We start from the raw sequence: 23,192 nt of genomic DNA on the forward strand, positions 1-23,192 counted from the left end.
ACAAAAAATAAGTGCCAACTTGTGCAAAGGATGCTGAGAACATGAAACTTTGTTTAATGAGGTTTGGTCTGCAGAGTGCCCTGCAGTTTGACGTATTGTTTATTCAGTATAATTCTACTCAAATTCATAAGATATTAAAGCCCAGATATTACTGTTTGCAATAATTGTGTATAATCATTCACATTATGTTCTGTTGTTCAATGATTTTGTCAAGATGTTAACACATTTGATATAAATGGATTTAGCTCTCCTTTAAAATGATTATCAATGATGTTATGTAGGAACCTAGAAACTGCGAAAGGGAAAAGTAGCAAGATGATCTACTTTACCCTCGAGCTTCCTGGCAATCACATGATAGATGATAAGTAGTACTGAGGGGATGAATCATAACAATCAATCTATATCAAGTAGTTTACAGCAGAAAAAAAAATCACCCATTTCCTTCCAACTGTGATACACTTATTACATTTTGACCCAAATCACTCATACTCGAACACATTAAGCATCAGTCAAGTAAGATCACAACAGACATTTCTCAATTTATGTGATTGCTGGCGCACATTCTTCAGTCTCAATTAAATCAGCAAATTCTGCTCAAATGATGCACATTTGATTCATTTCTAACCATGGGTTGTGTCTACGCCTCTGATTCATCTATATTGGTAGATTGTAATAAATGAACTGCAGTTTTGGAGAGAACTGTTTGCTTAATTATTCTCATAGCTTTAAACTGTAAAAGCACATAACAGAAACATAAACTACCAAAAAATGTTAAGTGCCAAATTCTAACAGATACCTGTGCCTCACTATCTACAGGCAAAGCCATTTATATTCGGTAAAATATAGAACAAATGCCATACAATTTCTGAGCTAAAATAGTTTTATTATGCGTAAAACATATACTTAAGTTTAAAGTTAGATATTTGGTTCCTTTAGGGAGAACTTCAAAGTAGAATTGGGTGAAATTAGGTAAATCAATATTTCCTTGGCATTGGATCTAAATTTATCCAGGCAGCTGCTGAGTGAATGAACAGATGAGATAGATGAATGGTGTGAGAGTCCCACTAAGAATAAGGAAACAAAAGATAGTCAGAAAAAAATGATATCACGTAGAGTTATAAAGAAAGTGACTAGAGATGTTTGGAAAATCAGTTATCATTGAAAGTTTTCATACACCCAGTCACAGACCTATCGAACAAGAGAAAGATATGGAAAATGCATACATACATATTTATATAAGTATAAATATAAGAAAGGGCTTTTATTTAATAGAGTTAACTTGACCAGCCTGAATTTTCAAGCAAACTAATTCTGAAATGATAGTAGATGCTGATTTCATTTTCATCTTCGTCTTTATATATGTGTTTTAACTCTTAACTTTATCACTTTTTACTTAAATAACCTTTCACAATAATTATGTAACAGATCTTTTTAAAAACTTGTTTAAAGCATAAATCTACATTGTTGGTTAATTTTTAAATTGGAAGCATTTAAAAGGTAAAAAGTGTGGCATGGTAGAAGATGTTAAAGATGAGCTGATACAAATCTATTTGTTCAACGGCCTTTGTGAAGACACATTTGATGTGACCAGGACAATTACTAAAGCACAGTATATCAGCTGGACATTACCACTTTATTGCTTATGGGACTTTGCTATAGGAGAATAGGCTACTGCATTTCCTATATTAAAGCAGTGATTACACTTCAGAAGAACTTTGTCACTTGTAAATGCTTTGCGATGTTAGGTGGTCATGAAAAGCACCATGTAAATGTTAGTTTTGCTTTAGTAATTGTGCAGTTAAAATCATGATTCAGCAACATACAGAAAGGAGTGGGAAACTTCCTTTAGGGCAGTCATCATAGCTCTTGCAATTTGTAGGAAAACATTTCCACTTGCACAAAGATCTTTGAAAATGTTGACAAGAACCCCGGGGACCATTGCAAGTATTGACATCTTTCCACAGATTTCTTCACGTAAAATTGTTTTCCTTTGTTAATTCTTTTAGCGATGAGTACAGCAAAACATGTCAATAGATGTGTTAGATGCTGAGGAACTGGTAGAGTGGGAGCGGCTTTTTGAGGAAGTTATTTTGGAGAGGGAATCTTTCCTTGGGCAAAATTGAGCGCCACTGTGTTGACGCTACAACCCAGACAAGACCCATCTCCAATTGATGGGAGCTGGGTGCAGCATATCATCATCTACTGTAAAATAGTCATTGGCCATGGTGCCAAAAATGATTTGAATTGTCGGAGAAAGCAACGGTTTCTACTCATTTTGTTTGTATTTCCTTTTGATGACTGTAAATAAGAACTCATATTTGGAAATGCCCAACTGCATCACTGTGTGTAACATTCCCCAACTCGACAATCAGAAGATGCAGGTCTACAGTGGGCAGTGGGGACACAGTAATGGTGACATGGAGAGAATGTTTAGACAAGACACAGATAAGGATGGGTACACTGTGTGGCCCAGTGGTTAAACAATTGCTAGAAGGGGAGAATGGGTTTGGATGTGCAAGAGAGTGTCAGCCATGCCCATTACATGTCATGAGCAACATGGCTTTGTGGCTGCCTTTGCCATTACTTTGTCAATGCAGGGCAAAACTGGACTTCCCTTTTCTGGGTGCACTGTTGCCTTTTATAGATGACATGGGCACCATGGATGCTGATCTTTCGGTGACCATTCACGGAACTGGTGGTAAAGTGGGGCCAGAATCAGTGAAAGGGACTCTGTATGTTTGTGCTCAGTGGTTATAAGACAGTTTTGGTGAGATTCGGTGGGAAAAACCACTCGGCCTCACAATGAAAAGATCGCCAAAAAAACTGAACACAACTGACGTTCAACTGTAAAAATGTGAAAATTCAGCCCAGTTAGTCTGAAACAGTAGTCTGCAAAGTAGTCTTATGATATCCTGTGGGAACAATACAATGCAGCAATAACCACTTTAAGTGAAGCTGACAGTGAATTAAGGATAAATTGCTTCATCCATTATGTCATTAGCCACAATACTGTAATGTGATAAGATAAGACATTCTGCACAAAATGTCTGTTGCCAGGCAGCCACTAACCAGCAGTCCCAAGAAATAAGTCAAAGCACCAGTTATAGGCTCAGAAATGTCCAGACTTGTACGACTACTTACCTTTAATATATTTAAGAGTAGCAGCCAATTCAATAAAATGTCTCCTCTCTACCTATCTTCTCCTCTATCCATCTTCTATCCGCCTCCCCCTCTCTCCCTATTTATTTCAGAACCCCCTCCCACTCCCCCATTTCTGAAGAAGGGTCTAGGCCCAAAACGTCAGCTTTCCTGCTCCTCTGCTGCTGCTTAGCCTGCTGTGTTCATCCAGCTGTACACCTTGTTATCTCAATAAAATGTCCATTCCTTTAAAAACTAAGGAACGGCATATATTGATATTACTTTCTTTGTCAATTTTCTATCTTTAGTTTTATTAAACAAAAAATGTGGACAGCGCACACATATATTCCTAAAATGCACTGTTGTGTCTACATGAAGGTCATAGCTCATATTTGAAATACCCTGACCGCATAAAACCTGATTATTTCAGTACTACTTGAGAAAGAGAAATTATACAAATGAGGGACAATCAGATTTGAATAGTGTACATTTGAGAGATAATGTCTTGTACATTTTGATCTGAAGGAAATACAAGACTACTCAATTCTTTGACTTTTTTTATCTAAAGTCTTCCTCAAAACAGTTGGCAAATTATACAAAGACAGCCTCACATTTCCTGTCATCATAAATTACTCTCATCCTACAACCCTTTCAAACGCCTGTGCTTTTCCACATTTGGTTTTTATGCATTCCCATTTGGCCTTTCATGAACAACTGTTTAAGCCTTAATCTCCAGAAGGTCCTCCTTAAGCCTTAACACTTCTCTCCTTTCTTTTATAATACTCCTTAAACCTCAAGCAGTTTTGGGTCACCTCTCTGTGCTTTCTGTCTTTTGTTGTCTCAGTATTAATATTCTGGTCTAATTAGGCTCCTGTAAAATATCTTTATACAGTTTACTACACTAAAGATTCACTATAAATGCAAATTGTTGCTGTTGAATTGTTAACAGTGAAAATTGAACACCACTGCTGGGCAAATGGGATTGATGGAGCAAATAGCCCTTTGTGTCTATATTCTGTCTCATTGTTATGTAAACTATTTTTAGTTGGACATTTGGAGGGAGGATTTTTAAGGTCATGATGCAAATAGGTTTGGGGGCTGTAGTGTGCAAGAAAATTGGCAATAAGCATAACTGGTGTATTGGTGGTTTATTAGCCTAGCCACTATTTTTACATCTGATTTCCAGATTTCATGATCAACTACAACTTGTTATGGAAACCAAGTACGTAGTCTTCAGTTGTCTATCCTTTAGCTGTATCCTGTAATCAGAGTCATCAGAATGAGGAGGATTGGTGGCAGTGTACTACCTCAAGCACAAAACACCAGCATGGTTGGTGACCACGGGCGAACATGATAAAGTGATCAGTGATGTGTTGAAATACCAATAAGTAACAATGGTGGATAGAAAACACGATATGGGGATAAGAAAATTCTGGTGAAAGAGGATTTACCACTTTAATGAGAACACTACTACGTTAAGAAGACATGGCAGTCAGTCAGCATTATGGAACATATAAACTGCCAAACAGTCAGTAGCAATCTTGGGAAAAGCAACAAGATGAAAGCAGCACACCAAAAGAAAACTTTCACCTCTTATTCGGTAAGAGATGCACTGAGAGCAGTGTGGAGTAGGAAAAGATTTCTGGGAACAGACAGAACTTGGTGAGAAGTCTCTGTGGGAGCAATTGGAAACTTCTGGAGTTGTAGTAGAGAACCCTGAAGGCAAGAGCGAAAACCAAGTTTAATTTTGCAAGGAGGAAGTGAAAGGGAGTACAAGCATCACACACATTGCAAATGAGTTCCACAAGACATTGCTACGGCAGACAAAGCAAGTGAAAGAAAAAATAATGTATTCTCAGGCTGCAGTATTGGAAAATATCAGTAGTTTATTTAAGGGGCCAAACTTCAAGGATATGAACAAAGAGAAGAAGAAAATTTGGATAAACCTGTCAGAAGACCACAACATGTATAATTTGAACCATAATTTCAGCCAGAAGATTTATTAAAGTCCAACCACAGAAGTTTATTTCAAAAATTGTACAAAGAGACATATATTGTCTTTTGGGCTATGAAAGGCAGAAAATGTTTATTGTGCACATGAACTAATTAGATTAGATTCCCTACAGTGTGGAAACAGGCCCTTTGGCCCAACAAGTCCACATTGTTCCTTGAAGCATCCCACCCAGACCCATCCCCAAATAACCCACACACCCCTGAACACTATGGGCAATTTAGCATAGCCAATCCACCTAGCCTGCACATCTTTGGACTGTGGGAGGAGAGCGGAGCACCCAGAGGAAACCCATGCAGACATCGGGGGAACGTGCAAACTCCACACAGACAGTTACCCGAGGCTGGAGTCAAACCTGGGTCCCTGGCGCTGTGACACTGCAGTGCTAACCACTGAGCCACCGTGCAAGTGCTAGGAAACCTCCATCTCCATGGTAAAAGATGTTGGAGAGGGACCAAATTCAGTGCAGGATTAGACATCTTGGAGAAATCAGTTTTTAAGATACAGAATTACTTAAAAATTAAATACGAAATTTAAGCTGAACAAGTTAATGCATTAGGGTTCAAAGAGAAGTATTTTTGGACTCAAAGCATTAATCCAGTCCCTCTTGTTCTCTCTCTTTCTCCCTCTCTCTTTCTGAATTTACCAGACCTATGAGTTTCTCTGGTACTCTTTTCTGTAAAATGTAAATCTCCAGCATCAGAGATTGTCATACAAAATCTGACCTAAAGCCAAAGTACTTATCAATCTCCAACATACCAAAGGATGCACATATTAGTTTTGACAATGCTTTAGAAACTTTAGATAAATATTTCAACTGAGAGCAAAAAAGTTCTCAAATTAGCAAGATTTCACTGAAGAGTTCAGCTTCTAGGAGAACCCATAATTAATTCCATAAATGACCTCTATAGACTAATGGAAACCCATGACCGTGTGCCATGATTCACAAGAAGGAAGGAAATTTGCCATGGTTGTCAGTAGCCCTCGTCAAGTCAAGGAAAGTAGTCTTTGGCTAGGGTTTCCTGGTGCAGTAAGTCAAGGACAGCATTTGATGCCGGTCCTTAAACTTGGTCACAGTTACTAAATTATTTAGCGGGTCAGAAATAAGATGCTCTCCACCTGAACAGTAAAGCAGGTATTAGAGGAAATGAAAGTAGTAGTTTAGCTGGTACTCTTGGTGCAGGTGAAGATGGTATCTTGAGCAAGTGAATAGATAGCACACAGGGCATACAGGACTAATGGTGTCAGGGGTTGTGGGTGGGTAACTGTGAGTGAGGGAAGATGTTACAGACAATAGTGTGATACAGCATAAGCCTTGGTTGGGGTGAGTGCCATAGCAGCTATAAATTGAATGTGAGGTATCAGTGAGAGATGGTGACATTTATGCTTGAAGAGTGAAGACTGTCATGAACATTTTTCCTACAGTGTTGATCATTCCTCTAGATGGCTAAGACTACTTAAGCACGGATGGAAATCTTGAATTAGGTTTACATGGTTTTGTGTTGTGGTCTCAGCAGCTTAGCAAAAAGGAAGTTTCAAATCTGCATCACCCCATCTAGCAGAACCTTCACATCCCTGCCTGTAAAGTGGGGAATTGTTCTCATCGGTTGATAAAGATCTACAGTACAGAAAAAGGCCATTTGGCCCATCGTATCTGTGCCAGTCAAAAACAACCACTTAACTATTTTAATCTCATTTTTCAGCACTAGGCCCATAGCCTTGTATCCGTTGGTATCGTAACTGCTCAAATAATTACTCCTTAAATGTTATGAAGTGTCTTGACCGCCATTACAGGTAGTGAGCTCCAGATTCCTACAACATTCTGGATGAAAAGGTTTTTCCTTACATCTCCTGTAAACCTTCTGCCCCTTGACTTAAATCTTTGCCCCTTCATCATTAATCTCTCCATCCGGGGAAAATGTTTCTTCCTGTCTACTCTGTCTAAACCCCTCATAATTTTATACACCACAATCTTGTTTCCTCTCAATGTCCTTTGTTGTAAGGAAAACAACCCCCAGTTTATCCGATTTCTCTTCATGACTAAAACATTTAAGCCCAGGGAAATCCTGGTAAATCTCCTCTGCACCCTCTCTAGTGCTATCACAGCCCTCCTGTAACCTGACTGATTGGTCTGGTCCCATGTTCAGGTAGCTTTTAGCTTTTAGACCATTTATCGACCTTCTCTGGCTTCCTGATGAAGCTGATGTCAAGACAAGTGAAGATGGTTGATTGTGAACAACACACATGGTTTCCTGACTCTGATGAAGGGTCTAGGCCCGAAATGTCAGCTTTTGTGCTCCTAAGATGCTGCTTGTCCTGCTGTGTTCATCTAGCTCCACACCTTGTTATCTAGGATTCTCCAGCATCTGCAGTTCCCATTATCATACATGCTTTCCGTTCAGTTTTGGTGCTGCATTCTAGTGTAACTTGTACTATTCCTATACTTCTGACAGTAATTTTCGCTGCACCATGTGGACGTTTATCTTTATAGGCCGTAGCATCTGCTTCTTCAGCGATGGGATCTGCTCTGGTGGGATAGTTATGTTTTTCCTGTATCGAGCACAAAATCAAGAGAATCTTCGCTTATGCTGAGGAGTTCTGTCTCTTCTGGATTATCTAGATTAATTAATTCCTTTAGGAATGCCTGACTTGTCTTCTCCAGTAGAAGGATCTGATCAAATGAAAAAATCTTTCCTAATGTTCATTGATGTTCTACTATATAGACCACTTTATGAGTGACCACAATTATTTCTGCTGTTATGAAACAATGTGTTACTTCTGTACATCTTCTTGAAGTGAACTGTAATTTTGCAAATGTTGCATTACCTTAGTGATGGCTGTACATTTTCCATGCTTGTAAGGCTTTACTGTCCTTCAGCGCTGATATTGACTGTAAGGATCAGATGTTTGGCCTGATTTTTGTAGAGGCTTGTCCTATGCCTCTTCAGAGAGTCCATACCTTATAAAGTTAGGCTAAGGGAATCTGTTGCCCTCTTGAGGTAGTGTTTGTCTTCTCATCTCTTGATTTATCTGAGTCTTTTTGGTTTCTACTTCCAGGAAAATTAAAAAGCTGTCTCAAAATGTAGTTCTTCCTTGGGCTGTAAGAAATCTGACAAAATTTCATCCAAACTTCAACATTTTCTTTCTCATGGGTTCTAATGTAAATGCTCCATGTTCACAGTTTTTCACGAGTAGAAACATAGAAAATAAGAGGAGGAGTAGGCCATTTGCCCTTTGAGCCTGTTTCACGATTCAGTCTGATTAGAATCCTGTTCCTTTTTTGACCCCATACCCTTTGATCCCTTTAGCCTTCATCTTGACAACATTCCATGTTTTGTTTAAAAAGGAAGGGAAATTGCTGGAAAAACTCAGCAGGTCTGGCAGTATCTCTAGAGAGAAAGCAGAGTTAATGTTTCTGGGCCAGTGACCCTTCTCTAGAGTGGATGTTTAGTTTTGTTATTCTGCAGAAGCCATGAATGAAATTATGTATGGATTCTCCTGGATGTCTTGTCTGTCAATTGTGTCATTCAAAATTGAATCCGTTGAATATCTTTTCAAAGTCGTCTCAAAAGAGTTATCACCTTCATTGCATTGCTTTTATTCATTCATGAGGTGTGGGTGTTTCTGGTTAGGCCAGCATTGATTGTCCGCCAACTAATTGTTCTGGAGAAGATGGCAGCCTTTGGTACATACCCAACCTTGTGTTCTGTATGGTCTTTCCCTGCACGGAATCTGCTCGGATTAATTTTATCTTTTCCAATTTCTTCTCAATGTGCTGGTAACTTTTTTTATGTGCCATTAAATCTGTTTCATTTCAATATTGCTGAAAATTACTCTGTTCTGTAGGCTTAAACTTTTGTGAAATAACTCTACACGGGCTGGTATCCTACCACTAAGGCACCCTTTATTTACAAGTAGAAGATCATTGACTCTGGCCCAGCTCCTTAGAGCCAGCTCTCAGAATGAACAGAATGTCTGACGCTCCTGTTTATATCTGTCAGCCAGGGCCCCCTGATTGGGCTAGATTAACAGCCCTAATCAGGGAGCTCATATTCTATGTTATCTATCTGGCTGGCCTCGTTACAATCACGATATTTATTCTTATCAATATTGTTTTAAATTGAATTACTGCAGGGCTTTTAGACCCTGTGCCACTGCAATATTCCTGTATTTCCTTCGCTTGCCAGTCTTTTAGAAATCTGTATTTCTGTTGTATTATTTTGAATTCTTCAGTAAAGCTTTGAATTGAATTGTTACTTGTTCTGTAGTAACATACTTTCAAATTTTTAAAATCCGTTTCTTTGTAATACTAAATCTCTCTCTTGCTTACTTGATTTTCCAACAATTTCAAGGGACTTGCCGTTAATGTATGATCAAAATGATGGCTACTTCCTTCATGGTCTGCTCACCTTCTGTAGCGAGGATGGCTTTTTACTGCGTTTTCCCCCCGTGAAATGATTGCTCTCCACCTTTATGTTCTAAAACCCCAATCACTTTCTCCAAAATAAATTTCAAATAAAGTTCTCAAGCTGCAGCCTTCAAAAGTTTTCCCAATGAAACTATTTGTTATTTGAAATTCTTTTTGGCTTAACTAAAATCTCAGGCAAGCTTGATTGCATAAATAACAAAGTGTGAAGCTGGATGAACACAGCAGGCCAAGATGCTGCTGGGCCTGCTGTGTTCATTCAGCTTCACACTTTGTTATCTTGGATTCTCCAGCATCTGCCGTTCCTATTATCCCTGATTGCATAAAGTTTTCTTTTGGCTCTTTCACTGTTCTTTGCAATTGTGTCATATGGACCCTGACGTCGCTCATGACAAAACTTGCTCTGAGAGGTGAGAACACCCTTTTACAGTCTGTCACCATTCCATTTTCTCTTTACTCTCCTTTGTCTTTCCCTTGCTCAGCGCCATTTTTCACAATGGTGCTTCCATTTCCCTCTGGCATATCTAGCTTTAGGTCCTGGAGCCTTTAATTGCTTTTAACAGTTTTCTTTGTCAAATGTATCTTTTCCTTTTTTTCTCTCTTTTTCCTAATTACAAGCTTGCACAACATTTCTCATCAATTTGTGAAACTTTGTGTTTATGATGCTAAGCTTGCCTTTTTGTTGCTTCCATGATTGCTGCTGGCGTTCTCTGTTGATAATCATGGGCTTAATATGAACATGATTTTAGCTGCGATAATGCTGTGTGGAGCTGGAGGAGCACAGTAGACCAGGAGGCATAGGAGGAGCAGGAAAGCTGACATTTCAGGTCAGGACCCTTCTTTAGACCCTTCGTTTTCTGATGCTGCCTGGCCTGCTGTGCTCCTCCAGCTCCATACTGTGTTATCTTTGACTCCAGCTTCAGCAGTTCTTACTATCTCTGAGTCTTCTTAGGTGATCCTTAGTTGCCACATGTTAGGGCCAGGACGCTTTCTTAACCTGTCTCACCAAACTTGCCACAATATTACTTACAAAAACAAAAACAGAAATTACTGGACAAAATCAGCAAGTCTGGCTGCATCTGTGGAGAGAAATCAGAGCTCATGTTTCAGGTCCAATTACCCTTCTTTTTGTTTCTGATTTCCAGATCTTCGGTTCTGTTGGCCTTTTGTTTAGCGCCAAATGTTACTGATCATGCGCTAATGGCATCTGTCACTTCTGATTTCAACCTTATTTTACCATGCTCCAATCCTGAAAAGACTCACCACTCAGCAGATATCCCTTAAACACTGGTATCCCTTGCTCCTGTGCCATTATTGAGAGGTTGTTGTGAATGTGGACAAGCATTGGCAATCTGTGTTGCCCCTCACAGACAATCGACAGAGAATCATGTTGCTCAAGGCACAAGCTGGCATGGCCGACGGTCCCTTACACATACAACTTCATCCTCTCACCCTCGTTGCTGTTTAATAGCCACAAAATTGGACGACACCTCCTCCCACCCTGTATCCTGCAAACACTCCACCCCGTTTTCCCAATTCCTCCATCTCCATTGCATCTGTTCTGATGAGGAGAAGTTCCAGTCTCAAGCATCTTGGATGTCCATCTTTTTCAAACAATGCTCTTTCCTGCCTCCCAAGACAGCCCTCCACTGCACCTCCTCCATCCCCTCTCCACAGTTCTAAACTAAAGCCCCCAAACATAATATAGGTGGGATCCCTCTCATCCTCACTTTCTATTCCATGAGTCTCTGCATCCCATGTTTATCTTCCACTTGGGTACCCAATAGCCTGGAGAACTCAACACCGAGTTCTCAAATTTCAAGTAACCATCCCACCCATCTCCTGGCTCCCTTTCCAGCCCAACCTCATCTCTTCCATTTCACCTATGACTCTCCATTCCAACCACCGACCGGATTTATCCCTCCCATCGACCAACCAGGTCGTACCTACTACCGGTATCGCACCTATCACCACCATTCCGCTACCTCACCCCACCACAACCTCTCTTTATCTGCAACTCACCCTGTCCTCACATCCAGTCCTGAAGAAGGGTAATACCTGAAATGTTGACTTCTTTCCTTCAGATGCTGCCTGGCTTGTTGTGTTCTTTCAGCCTCCTGTTTGTCTACCTTGCATTTTAGCATCCGCAGTTATTTTGTCTCTAACCAAACTTTACCTGCTCCTGGCTGCATCCAGTCTGAATTTTTTTTTATTCATTGATGAGATGAGGGCATCGCTGACTAGGCAGCATTTGTTGCCTATACCTAATTGCCCAGAAGGCAGTTCAGAGTCAACTACTTCGATATGGATCTGGAATCACATGCAGTCCAGACATGGGTTTTTCCAACAATCGACAATGGATTCATGGTCATCATTAAATTCTTATGGATGGAAGTGGTTGTGGGGTTGGAAGGTGCAGCCTGAGGCTCTTTGGTGGATGTCTGCAGTGCATATTGTAGTGATCACACATTGTTGCTACTGAATGCTGGTGATGCAGGGATTGGATGTTTGTAGATATGGTGCCAATCTAATAGACTGCTTTGTTGTGCATGGTGTCAAACTTTTGAGTGTTGCTGAGCTTCTCCCATCCAGGCAAATGGGGAGTATTCCTTCACACTCCTGACTTGTGCCTTGTAGATTATGTACAGGCTTTGGGAAGTCAGGATGTGAGTTACTCATTGCACTATTCTGGACCTCTGATCTGTTCCATTGTCATTGTGTTTATGTGGTGAGTCCAGTTGAGTTTCTGGTCAATGGTCTCTTACTGGAGATGGTCATTGCTTGGCATTTGTGTGGCGGGGATGCTATTTGCCACTTGTCAGTCCTGTAGGAGAACATCCTATACTGGCCATCAATCAGATAAACACAAGGACAAATGTGAGCTTTTATTTACAGAAAGCAATAGGGAACAGAAATTAAGCTAACAGCAGTTGAACTTCACCCCCACAATGCTGACCAGATTTTGGCATCATGACCAAGGCATTTTACGTTGAACAATTCCCTACTTCACACTACTCTCTTCCATTGGGAGTGGGTGTCAATGAGGTTCTGTTTGACTTGGAGCACTCACTGCAGCAGAGATATGTCACAGAGGTTAGCTTCCTCCACACCCAGGGTCCTCATCCTCCTCCTCCTCCTTGGAAGGCTGTGCCCATTCCCCAGTTTCTCTGCACCCAGAATGTCACTGAATTGCCTATTCCAATGTGGAAAGGCATAACGAGCCAGAGTGATGCTGCACATCCATTTGGATGATACTGGAAGCTCCCCCAGACTAGTTTAAGCAGTGGGATTGTGCATTTAAGAGCCCAATACTCTATTCCAACATGGCACTGGTTGAGCCCTGGGTGTTGCTAAGTCTATGCTCAGAATTAGTCAGGGGTTGATCAATGGTGTCATCAGTTATCCTCATGATGGTGGTCCATGCTCCTCAGTAACTACCCTTCCACTTAAATGGGTGGAAATTAGGAACAGCAAGGGAGTAGTCACCTCGTTAGGGGTTTACTACAGGCCCCCCAATAGCAGCAGGGAGATTGTAGAAAGCATAGGTCGACAGATTTTGGAAAAGTGTGGACGCAGTAGGGTTGTTGTAATGGGTGACTTTAACTTTCCTAATATTGATTGGAACCTCCTTCGAGCAGAAGATTTGAATGGAGCTGTTTTTGTAAGGTGTGTTCAGGAGGGTTTCCTAACGCAGTACGTTGACAGGCCGACGAGGGGAGAGGCCATTCTAGACTTGGTGCTCGGAAACGAGCCGGGGCAGGTATCAGATCTTGTGGTGGGAGAGCATTTTGGTGATAGTGACCATAACACTCTCTCATTCTACATAGCTATGGAGAAGGAGAGGATTAGGCAGAATGGGAGGATATTTAATTGGGGAAGAGGAAACTATGATGCGATTAGACACGAGTTAGGAAGCATGGACTGGGAGCAGTTGTTCCATGGTAAGGGAACTATAGACATGTGGAGATGGTTTAAGGAACAGTTGTTGGGAGTGATGAGTAAATATGTCCCTCTGAGACAGGCAAGACGGGGTAAGATAAAGGAACCTTGGATGACGAGAGCGGTGGAGCTTCTAGTGAAAAGGAAGAAGGTAGCTTACATAAGGTGGAGGAAGCTAGGGTCAAGTTCAGCTAGAGAGGATTACATGCAGGCAAGGAAGGAGCTCAAAAATGGTCTGAGGAGAGCCAGGAGGGGGCACGAGAAAGGCTTGGCAGAAGGAATCCGGGAAAACACAAAGGCATTTTACACTTACGTGAGGAATAAGAGAATGGTCAAAGAAAGAGTAGGGCCGATCAGGGATAGCATAGGGAACTTGTGTGTGGAGCCTGAGGAGGTAGGGGAAGCCCTAAATGAGTTTTTTGCTTCTGTCTTTACGAAAGAAACGACCTGTGTAGTGAATGAAACCTTTGAAGAGCAGGTGTGCATGCTGGAATGGATAGAGATAGAGGAAGCTGATGTACTGAAAATTTTGTCAAACATTAAGATTGACAAGTCGCCAGGCCCGGATCAGATTTGTCCTCGGCTGCTTTGGGAAGCGAGAAATGCAATTGCTTCGCCACTTGCGAAGATCTTTGCATCCTCGCTCTCCACTGGAGTCGTACCTGAGGACTGGAGAGAGGCAAATGTAATTCCTCTCTTCAAGAAAGGAAATAGGGAAATCCCCGGCAATTATAGACCGGTAAGTCTCACGTCTGTCGTCTGCAAGGTGTTAGAAAGGATTCTGAGGGATAAGATTTATGACCATCTGGAAGAGCATGGCTTGATCAAATACAGTCAACACGGCTTTGTGAGGGGTAGGTCATGCCTTACAAACCTTATCGAGTTTTTTGAGGATGTGACTAGTAAGGTTGATGAGGGTCAAGCTGTGGATGTGGTGTATATGGACTTCAGTAAGGCATTTGATAAGGTTCCCCATGGAAGGCTCATTCAGAAGGTCAGGAGGAATGGGATACAGGGGAACTTAGCTGCTTGGATACAGAATTGGCTGGCCAACAGAAGACAGCGAGTGGTAGTAGAAGGAAAATATTCTGCCTGGAAGTCAGTGGTGAGTGGGGTTCCACAGGGCTCTGTCCTTGGGCCTCTACTGTTTGTAATTTTTATTAATGACTTGGACGAGGGAATTGAAGGATGGGTCAGCAAGTTTGCAGACGACACAAAGGTCGGAGGTGTCGTTGACAGTGTAGAGGGCTGTTGTAGGCTGCAGCGGGACATTGACAGGATGCAGAGATGGGCTGAGAGGTGGCAGATGGAGTTCAACCTGGATAAATGCGAGGTGATGCATTTTGGAAGGTCGAATTTGAAAACTGAGTACAGGATTAAGGATAGGATTCTTGGCAGCGTGGAGGAACAGAGGGATCTTGGTGTGCAGATACATAGATCCCTTAAAATGGCCACCCAAGTGGACAGGGTTGTTAAGAAAGCATATGGTGTTTTGGCTTTCATTAACAGGGGGATTGAGTTTAAGAGTCGTGAGATCTTGTTGCAGCTCTATAAAACTTTGGTTAGACCGCACTTGGAATACTGCGTCCAGTTCTGGGCGCCCTATTATAGGAAAGATGTGGATGCTTTGGAGAGGGTTCAGAGGAGGTTTACCAGGATGCTGCCTGGACTGGAGGGCTTATCTTATGAAGAGAGGTTGACTGAGCTCGGTCTCTTTTCATTGGAGAAAAGGAGGAGGAGAGGGGACCTAATTGAGGTATACAAGATAATGAGAGGCATAGATAGAGTCGATAGCCAGAGACTATTTCCCAGGGCAGAAATGGCTAGCACGAGGGGTCATAGTTTTAAGCTGGTTGGTGGAAAGTATAGAGGGGATGTCAGAGGCAGGTTCTTTACGCAGAGAGTTGTGAGAGCATGGAATGCGTTGCCAGCAGCAGTTGTGGAAGCAAGGTCATTGGGGTCATTTAAGAGACTGCTGGACATGCATATGGTCACAGAAATTTGAGGGTGCATCCATGAGGATCAATGGTCGGCACAACATTGTGGGCTGAAGGGCCTGTTCTGTGCTGTACTGTTCTATGTTCTATGTTCTAACCCTCAAACACACCAGGTTCACAAGATTGCTCCAGGATGTATAGCCTCAGGAATTGGTAACAGTGATCACAGATCAATCTAATGGAAGCTGTTCCTATTGCCGAACTCAGCAGTGCTGTAATACAGTCCTCTCAGTGACACAAGGGCAGTCAATGGCACCCTGCATCTGAGGGAACCCAGCTATGTTTCTGAATCCTACTGCCGAGACTGCAGCACTGGCCTTGTCTTGGGGCAGTGAAATGGCCCAGTGTGATTTTGCACAGCTGGCACCGATATTATTCTGATGGATTTGTGGGTGAATGAATGAGCGATCCCATGCAGGTCACTCATCACTCCCCAGAAGGAGCCAGTCATAAAGCATTTCACCACCACAGTGACCCTCACAACCCCAGGAGAGGATGGCCTCCACCTCTTGCAACCCTCAGGACCTGCACCAGCAACCAGCACAGTTCTATCACTGTGTCTCGGGATGTGCAGAACCTGCTTCAGTACCATGCCTCATTCTAGCTTGCCTGGACTAAAAACCTCTGGGTCTCCTGTGGACCTCAACCATTCCTGAGAGGCTCGATGACCCCAATCTCTCCCTGAACTGGGTGTTCCTTTTCTTCTTGTGTTGCTCATGGGTCTGCCATTGGGCCTGCTCATCTTCTACCAACATGTCACCTGTGATCAGGCCCTTCACTCTCCACAGAAAGAACCTGAATTAGGCTCAGAGGGAGCAAGAGAGTTCGTTGGACCTTGGAATAGTAAACAGTGGTGATCCCCGCAGAGTGAGGACTGAGCACTTTTAAAGGGTACAGAATCGGTTTATCGGGATGTTGTCTGGTTTAGGGTATTAATTATGAGGAGAAATTGGACAAATTTGGTTTGTTTCCACTTAAATGTTGAAGGATGAGGGGTGATCTGTAGAAGTTTCCAAAGTTATGAAAGGCTTAGATAGAATGGATGGTTAGAGTCTTTCCTGGGATAGTAATGTCAATTACTGTGGGACATTGTTTTAAGGTAAAAGGTGGGGGGGAATTTAAAGGAGATATGAGAGGCAGGCTTTTCACACAAAAGGTGGTAAATGCCTGGAACACGCTGCCAGAGGAGGTGGTAGAGGAGGCAGATACAGTAGCAACATTTAAGAGGCATCTTTGAATAAGCAGGGAACAGAAGAATGGAATTGTGGAGAGGCAAAAGATTTTTAGTTTAGAAAGGCATTGTCTATCTGCGCAGTCTTGGTGAGGTGAAGGCCCTGTTCCTGTTCTGTACTGTTCTTTGTTCTTCTTTGGTCACTCTTCACTACACACAGAGGTGTGATAGATGTAGATCACAGAGACAGGTCAGTGTTGTTCAATCACATTCCCCAATAGCATCTGCAGTAACTTAATGAAGTTAGCTGAATGACCACCGCATGTTAGTGAGAGGGAACTGACTGCAGCACAACACTGGCCTCCCACTTCAGTTGCTGAACCTGACACTGCATTCTGCACAGAAAATCACTCCACTTACATGATAGATGATGACTCAAACTGGTGTGATTCACACAGAACCCCTGGTTGGTGATTGAAAAAAGTTGTCCATCAGCCAGCAGGTGGCCTTTTGTGCCATCATTGCTGCTAACTTCAGCATTATTAAGTTCCCCCGATTCAATTTGCGGGCACCAATGGCATATAGCAAATTACCTTTGACCAGCATCTGACCCCTAAGTGCCCTCATTCTGTATGCATAAAATGGGTGATAGAATGGCCAATGTTCCCGTGCTTTGCCAATGACATCTTCATGTTTTAATTGCTACACCAGCATGACACTCAGCAAATGTGGATCCCGCAGATTCAGCCACCAAACTAACATGAACTCCGCTCTCCATGGGAGTTGTTCCAGCTATTTTCTAGAAGTACTTCGCATATAGAGAAGTATAGTTGACAATGTAGTTTGCGCTGGACAATGTCAGCACTTGGCCTTGCTTAGATCATTACAGCCTACTTATCCCCTAGACCCCGCATGTCCCCTATTACCTCATCTTCCTGTACAAACAACAAAGAACAAAGAAAATTACAGCACAGGAGCAGGCCCTTCGGCCCTCCAAACCTGCACCAATCGAGATCCTCTGTGTAAACCTGTCATCTATTTTCTAAGGGCCTGTATCCCTTTGATCCCTGCCCATCCAAATACCTGTCCAGATACATCTTAAAAGGCACTATCGTGACTGCGTCTACCACCTCCACTGGCAATGCGTTCCAGGCACCCACCACCCTCTGTGAAAAGAACTTTCAATGCATATCTCCCCTAAACTGTTCTCCTCTCACTTTGAACTCATGACCCCTAGCAATTGAGTCCCCCACGCAGGGAAAACAGCTTCTTGAGATCCGCATTGTCTATACCCCTTATGATTTTTCAGACCTCAGTCAGGTCCCCCCTCAATCTCCAGCTCATGTTGACCCATCTTCCCATTGTGGAGACCTACTTATCCTCTGCAAATGTTCTGGCACTGAACCCTGGCATTACACCTTGATGATGTCTTTCCCTGGGGTGTTCACAGGGAAGGTCATCCTCCCATAGCTTACCATGCCATCCGTTCTGAACTTTCCCATTCAACTTGAGTTTCCCCCATCACCATTTTTATCCCCACCACCGTCAATTCCCCTGCTTTCAACCACATCCAGCCTTGATTTCCCGACCCTTCTGCCCTATGCTCCTTCTTCCTTGAACTCTTCAGAGACGTTAATGGATAGACACCCAGTGTGATATTTGCAATAGGCTGACTTCAACAATCAGCCCCTAGACTGACTGACCAGACCCCTGGCTGCTGTGCTTGCCACTCACTAACTAATGATGTCTGATTCCTTTCACTGCTTGTGCTGGTCCTATAGGACTGACCACTGAACATCCCACAGACTGTACCAGGGCAGATCACTAGCCATGTCAAAGACCATGAACTGTGTGCCCCTGACTGATGGCCTTGGGAATCCCTAACTGACAGTGGTCCTGTCTTAACTGCACTGGGGATCATGCCCCACCAGTTTCTGACATGACTATTTGATTGAATGAATGTGCAATGAGTTTGCTGCAGCCAGGTGTTGCATGCTCTAAGTGTTAGAATGTGTCTCAATGCACTGTTCATCAAGATGTCCTCCTTCCCCCAACCCATCCCCCAAGGACAGTTCAATACTGAGATGCATGACAAGCATCCTGTGTGTCTGCATTAAATAGTCTCTTAAAACTGGAGCAGTAAAAGTCTTCGGCTCTGGCTGAAATGCCAATGTGCTGACAGACATAGTACAGCACGACAAAGCACCATGGATAGTGTGAGGATCTATTGGAATCTTCTCATGGTGGGGCTCAGATCTACAACACATAGCATGTAGCATCTGCCTGGATGACCACTGTGGTATTTGCCACCTCTACCAGTACTAGGGATGAGTTGTTCTTTGTTTTGTCTTGAATCTATCTGATGATTACAGGATTCATCCATTAGATTATCTACAGAAGAAGCACTGTTCTTAGCAAGTATGCTAAATGCCAGCATGGAGTGGATTGGAAAGACTGTTGTTCTGAACAATTTTATTTCACTATTTTCTAATTTATTCCTACAATCTGTGATGCCGTATTTTTTATTTCTTTATTTTTCTAATCTTAATATTTCTAAGAAATAGCACAACAGAATCTGTACCCAAAGTTGGTGCCCGAAGTGGTGACTTGTAAATTTTTCACTGTACTCATTTGAGGGCATGTAGCAATAAAACTAATTCTTTCATTTATTCAGATTTCATTTCTTCAGCCCCCTCAATTCCAATGTGTTCCTGCCTTGTTTTCAGTGGTGAGTTCCAGAAAACCTGGGAAACCTATCCACTCGCACTTAAATCCCAAAACATATGTTTATTTCTTACTGAGTGCTAAAAAATTTGGAATGAATAAATTGCTCTTATCAATGGGTCCTCACACACAGTTTAAGACGCCACTGCTGAAGCTTAGATGCTGGCAATTCGGAGTCAAGTTCTCAACATGCTATCAATTTCAACAAAACCCTCAAACCAAGCAAATTAAGACCCCAACTTTAACCTGACTGCGTTGTGCCTTGTTTGATTTACCATATAATTACCACAAATTTGGATTAACATGTAAGACGCTCACTTTAGTATGTCTCCACGCTTTGAATGCAGTTCCAAAATAATACACCGAGCTAAAACACAAACTTCCTGAGCATTCCTAATGCAAGAGCTACTGTATATCCTCATATTGGGGTAAAATTTGCATACCACATACTTTGAAACAATCCTTTATAAAATAATTTTGAATAATTATGTTGAGATTACGTAGAACCGAATATGTATTCTGTGATATTTGCTTCCTCAAGTTATATCTCTACGTTTTATTATTTAGAAATGTTATAATACAAAGGGAAATACTGAATAATGTATTTTTCTGTTTCACTTTTAGAAAGTCCAACACCCACACGAGTGTTCAGCCTGTGGTGGATTTGCATTTGTTCCATGCTCAGTATGCCACGGGAGCAAGATGTCAGTGTTTCGAAACTGCTTCACCGATTCCTTTAAGTCCCTAAAGTGTACTTCTTGCAATGAAAATGGATTGCAGCACTGCAGTCTCTGCAAAATGAATCCCACATCATCAATGAGAATAACATTAGAGTAACATTTGTTATGGCTCAACAATAAATGGCTTCGTAAAAAGTTCGTTTCTCGATTTTATTTCTAGTGCACTAATATGTTGGTTGTTAAAAGTCCCAATGCCATTCACCTCCTAGCTGCAAGTGTAAAATGAGATTTCCATTCCAGAAATTAAATTTGCCCGTGATCCCTGAATAAAGTGGGCCAAACTGTAGCTTCTCCTGTCGTATTCTCATTCCACAACATGTTAAAAGGTACAGTTGCTGATTACAAGTCCTACTGAGTGATACCAGCAGAATGATGGAAGTATAAATACAGATAAAGCAAAGAAACTACAAATAACATGCAATGTATTGGACAATACAAAAATATTAATTAAAATACTTCAGTCAAAGTGTGATAAGGGGAATGAAGTAAACTATTAACTAAAAATATACTGTTTGCAACATACAAGCCACTATTTCTTTCAGTTAACTTGTATTTTTTAAAATTCTGTGAAAAAAATTATCTCAGTCTGACAAGAACAGCTTGGCTCCTTCTAAGATTTTATAAAATAATATTGAAATCTAGCCATGTACTGGTTGGCACATGTCCCCTAAACTTGGTATCAACTCCTCCCCGCCTGGGTGTATATTACTAGTCAAGTCAGGGAAAAAAAATTAGTTGTCTATTAAAAGAATCTAATGCATAGTTTTAGGGCATAAAGGACAACTTGAGTCAATAAGCTTTTCATATTAGACATACGAATTCAAGCCTTGACATTATACTGCATCGCTTGTATAGGATCAGTACTAAAATGTGTTGAATGAAAATCCTCTCCCCACTATTTTACGGAGTTAATCTATATCCACACCTGCTGAATGGGCCAATGCTGCTAGCATATGATGTGTGAATCATTTGGTAATTTTACACAGTGTAATTTTATGATCTGCCTATTTTAGATTTAACTTTGAATTGTGTACACGATTCTATATTAATCACATTTTAGGAAGAAAGCTATTGCTTTTTATGAAGCCAATTATTTCAATTGACTTTTGCTTCAAATCTACTGATTAGCAAAATGCTATGTTTGATTATTTAATGCAAGCCACTTTCCTTATTACCAAGATATGTAACATGCTTCCATGTGAGCAGTGGTGATTTGCTTGAACAGGAAATTGTAGTCTCAAATGCTCCAGTGTTTATTATAAAGTGATATAATTTTGTTAGTATTTTAGAGTACTGTTCTTCATTCAAATCCAGAGAAGTAAACAAAACAGGTTAAAGAAAAAGTTAATATTTTATTGGTTAAACATGACTTCTTGCAAAAACACAAGTTTATCAGCAAAATGTATAATTTTAAACTAACTTGCTGTGTGAGAATGCTGCAGGGTCAGGTGGGAAAATTAAACTGTGTTAGCTTTGCGTCTAATCTTGTGAGTTTCCCAGGCATTATGTAGGTTTAAATCATCTCATGAGCCTTCATATTGCCAGGATAAATTATTTCTGCTGAAGAAAATGGAACAGATTTTGCTAAAGCCCTGAGCAATCATTTAATATGATAATTTTGATTTTGTTACACATCAACACAAAGCATTGCCTTAGCAGTATTGTGGACTGGAAAATATGACAGAAAGGATCCCACACCTATTACAGACTCCTTCAATTTTCCACCCATTCATTTCAAATTGCAAGAAAATACAGCAGGTGCTCTTGCTATGGTACAACCTCAGAGCAGAGTTTCCCTTCTGTACTCCAAGGAGACATGTATAATGCCCAGGAGGAAACATGAAGATTTATCTCAATTTTTTTTCCTTTATTTATTCTTGAGATGAGGGTGTCGCTGGCCAGGCAGCATTTATTGTCCATCCCGAATTGCCCAGAGAGCAGCTAAAAGTCAACCACATTGCTGTGGGTTTGGAGTCACATGTAGGCCAGACCAGGTAAGGATGGCAGTTTCCTTCCCTAAAAGGCATTAGTGTACCAGATGGGTTTTTCCTGACAATTGACAATGGGTTTATGGATCATTAATTCCAATATTTATTGAATTCAAAGTCCACCATCCTGTTGCGATTCAAACATGAGTGCCTGGATTAACAGTCCAATGATAATACCACTAAGCCATTGCCTCCTCATGTGTTATAATCTCTATTTTAGAACAGAATGATGACGTTAAATGAATTGTCCAGTAGATAGCTAAGAAAACATGTTCTACAGAGGAACGACCATCTGTATCAATTTTAAACTTGAACAATTCATGTCTGTTGCTGTAAAGCATATCTTTTATGAAAGCTAAGGCCATCTTCCAGCAATTCAAAGAAGTCAAGGAAAGTGAAGTTAGCTGTTCAATTTACACTGGAGAAGATGGCCATAATGCCATCATGTGACGCTCAATGAGATTCCCATTAAGTTGTTATGATTGTACATTAGTAAATCTAATTTAACTAATTTCTGGTAGAACACAGCTTATTAAGTTACCACAAAAGTGTTCAGTACAAAAAAAGGCCATATGTTTCTAATCCCTAAATAATTGAACCAACTTAAGCATTTAGGCAGCTCAGCTTGCTTTTAATTATTTAGATCCTCAGCTCAAGATCAGTGAGACCTGGCATTTTATTGGTACCCAGGGAAGTCTATCAAATTGTGGCAAATATTGGAAGGAAGCAACATTTAAAGAGCTTCCTCTTTGTAATTTGTGTTTCCTTTTCTCCTTACATTCATCACTGAACTCAATACTTCCTTCAAAATAAAGCTTAACATTAAACACGAGCATGTGAACATTTAAAATATGACCAAAGTAGACGATTTTGTCCCTTAGCCTGCTATCCTATTCATTAAGATTGTGCCTGATTTTTTTGTGTTTTAAATTTGACATACCTATGACACTGCTGTCTGAGGCAGAATTTGAAAGATGCATAAATTTCTGAGAAAAAAAAATTCTTATCTCTGGCCTAAAGGTGACCTCCAAATTTAAAACTATGCCTCCAAGTGCTGG

The 23,192-nt window shown here is 41.2% G+C and overlaps 1 protein-coding gene across 1 annotated transcript in view; it reads left to right on the plus strand.

Moving 5' to 3' along the window:
* The window catches only part of grxcr1a (glutaredoxin and cysteine rich domain containing 1 a), an 88,282-nt gene extending 68,039 nt beyond the window's left edge, over positions 1-20,243 (plus strand). The window contains exon 4 of the mRNA XM_059651366.1: positions 20,031-20,243. Coding sequence (XP_059507349.1) covers positions 20,031-20,243 — 213 coding nt within the window. The remainder of the gene's footprint in view (positions 1-20,030) is intronic.
* Positions 20,244-23,192: the final 2,949 nt, after the last annotated feature.

The sequence above is a fragment of the Stegostoma tigrinum genome, chromosome 1 (genome assembly GCF_030684315.1).
Source record: "Stegostoma tigrinum isolate sSteTig4 chromosome 1, sSteTig4.hap1, whole genome shotgun sequence".
Lineage (NCBI taxonomy): Eukaryota > Metazoa > Chordata > Chondrichthyes > Orectolobiformes > Stegostomatidae > Stegostoma > Stegostoma tigrinum.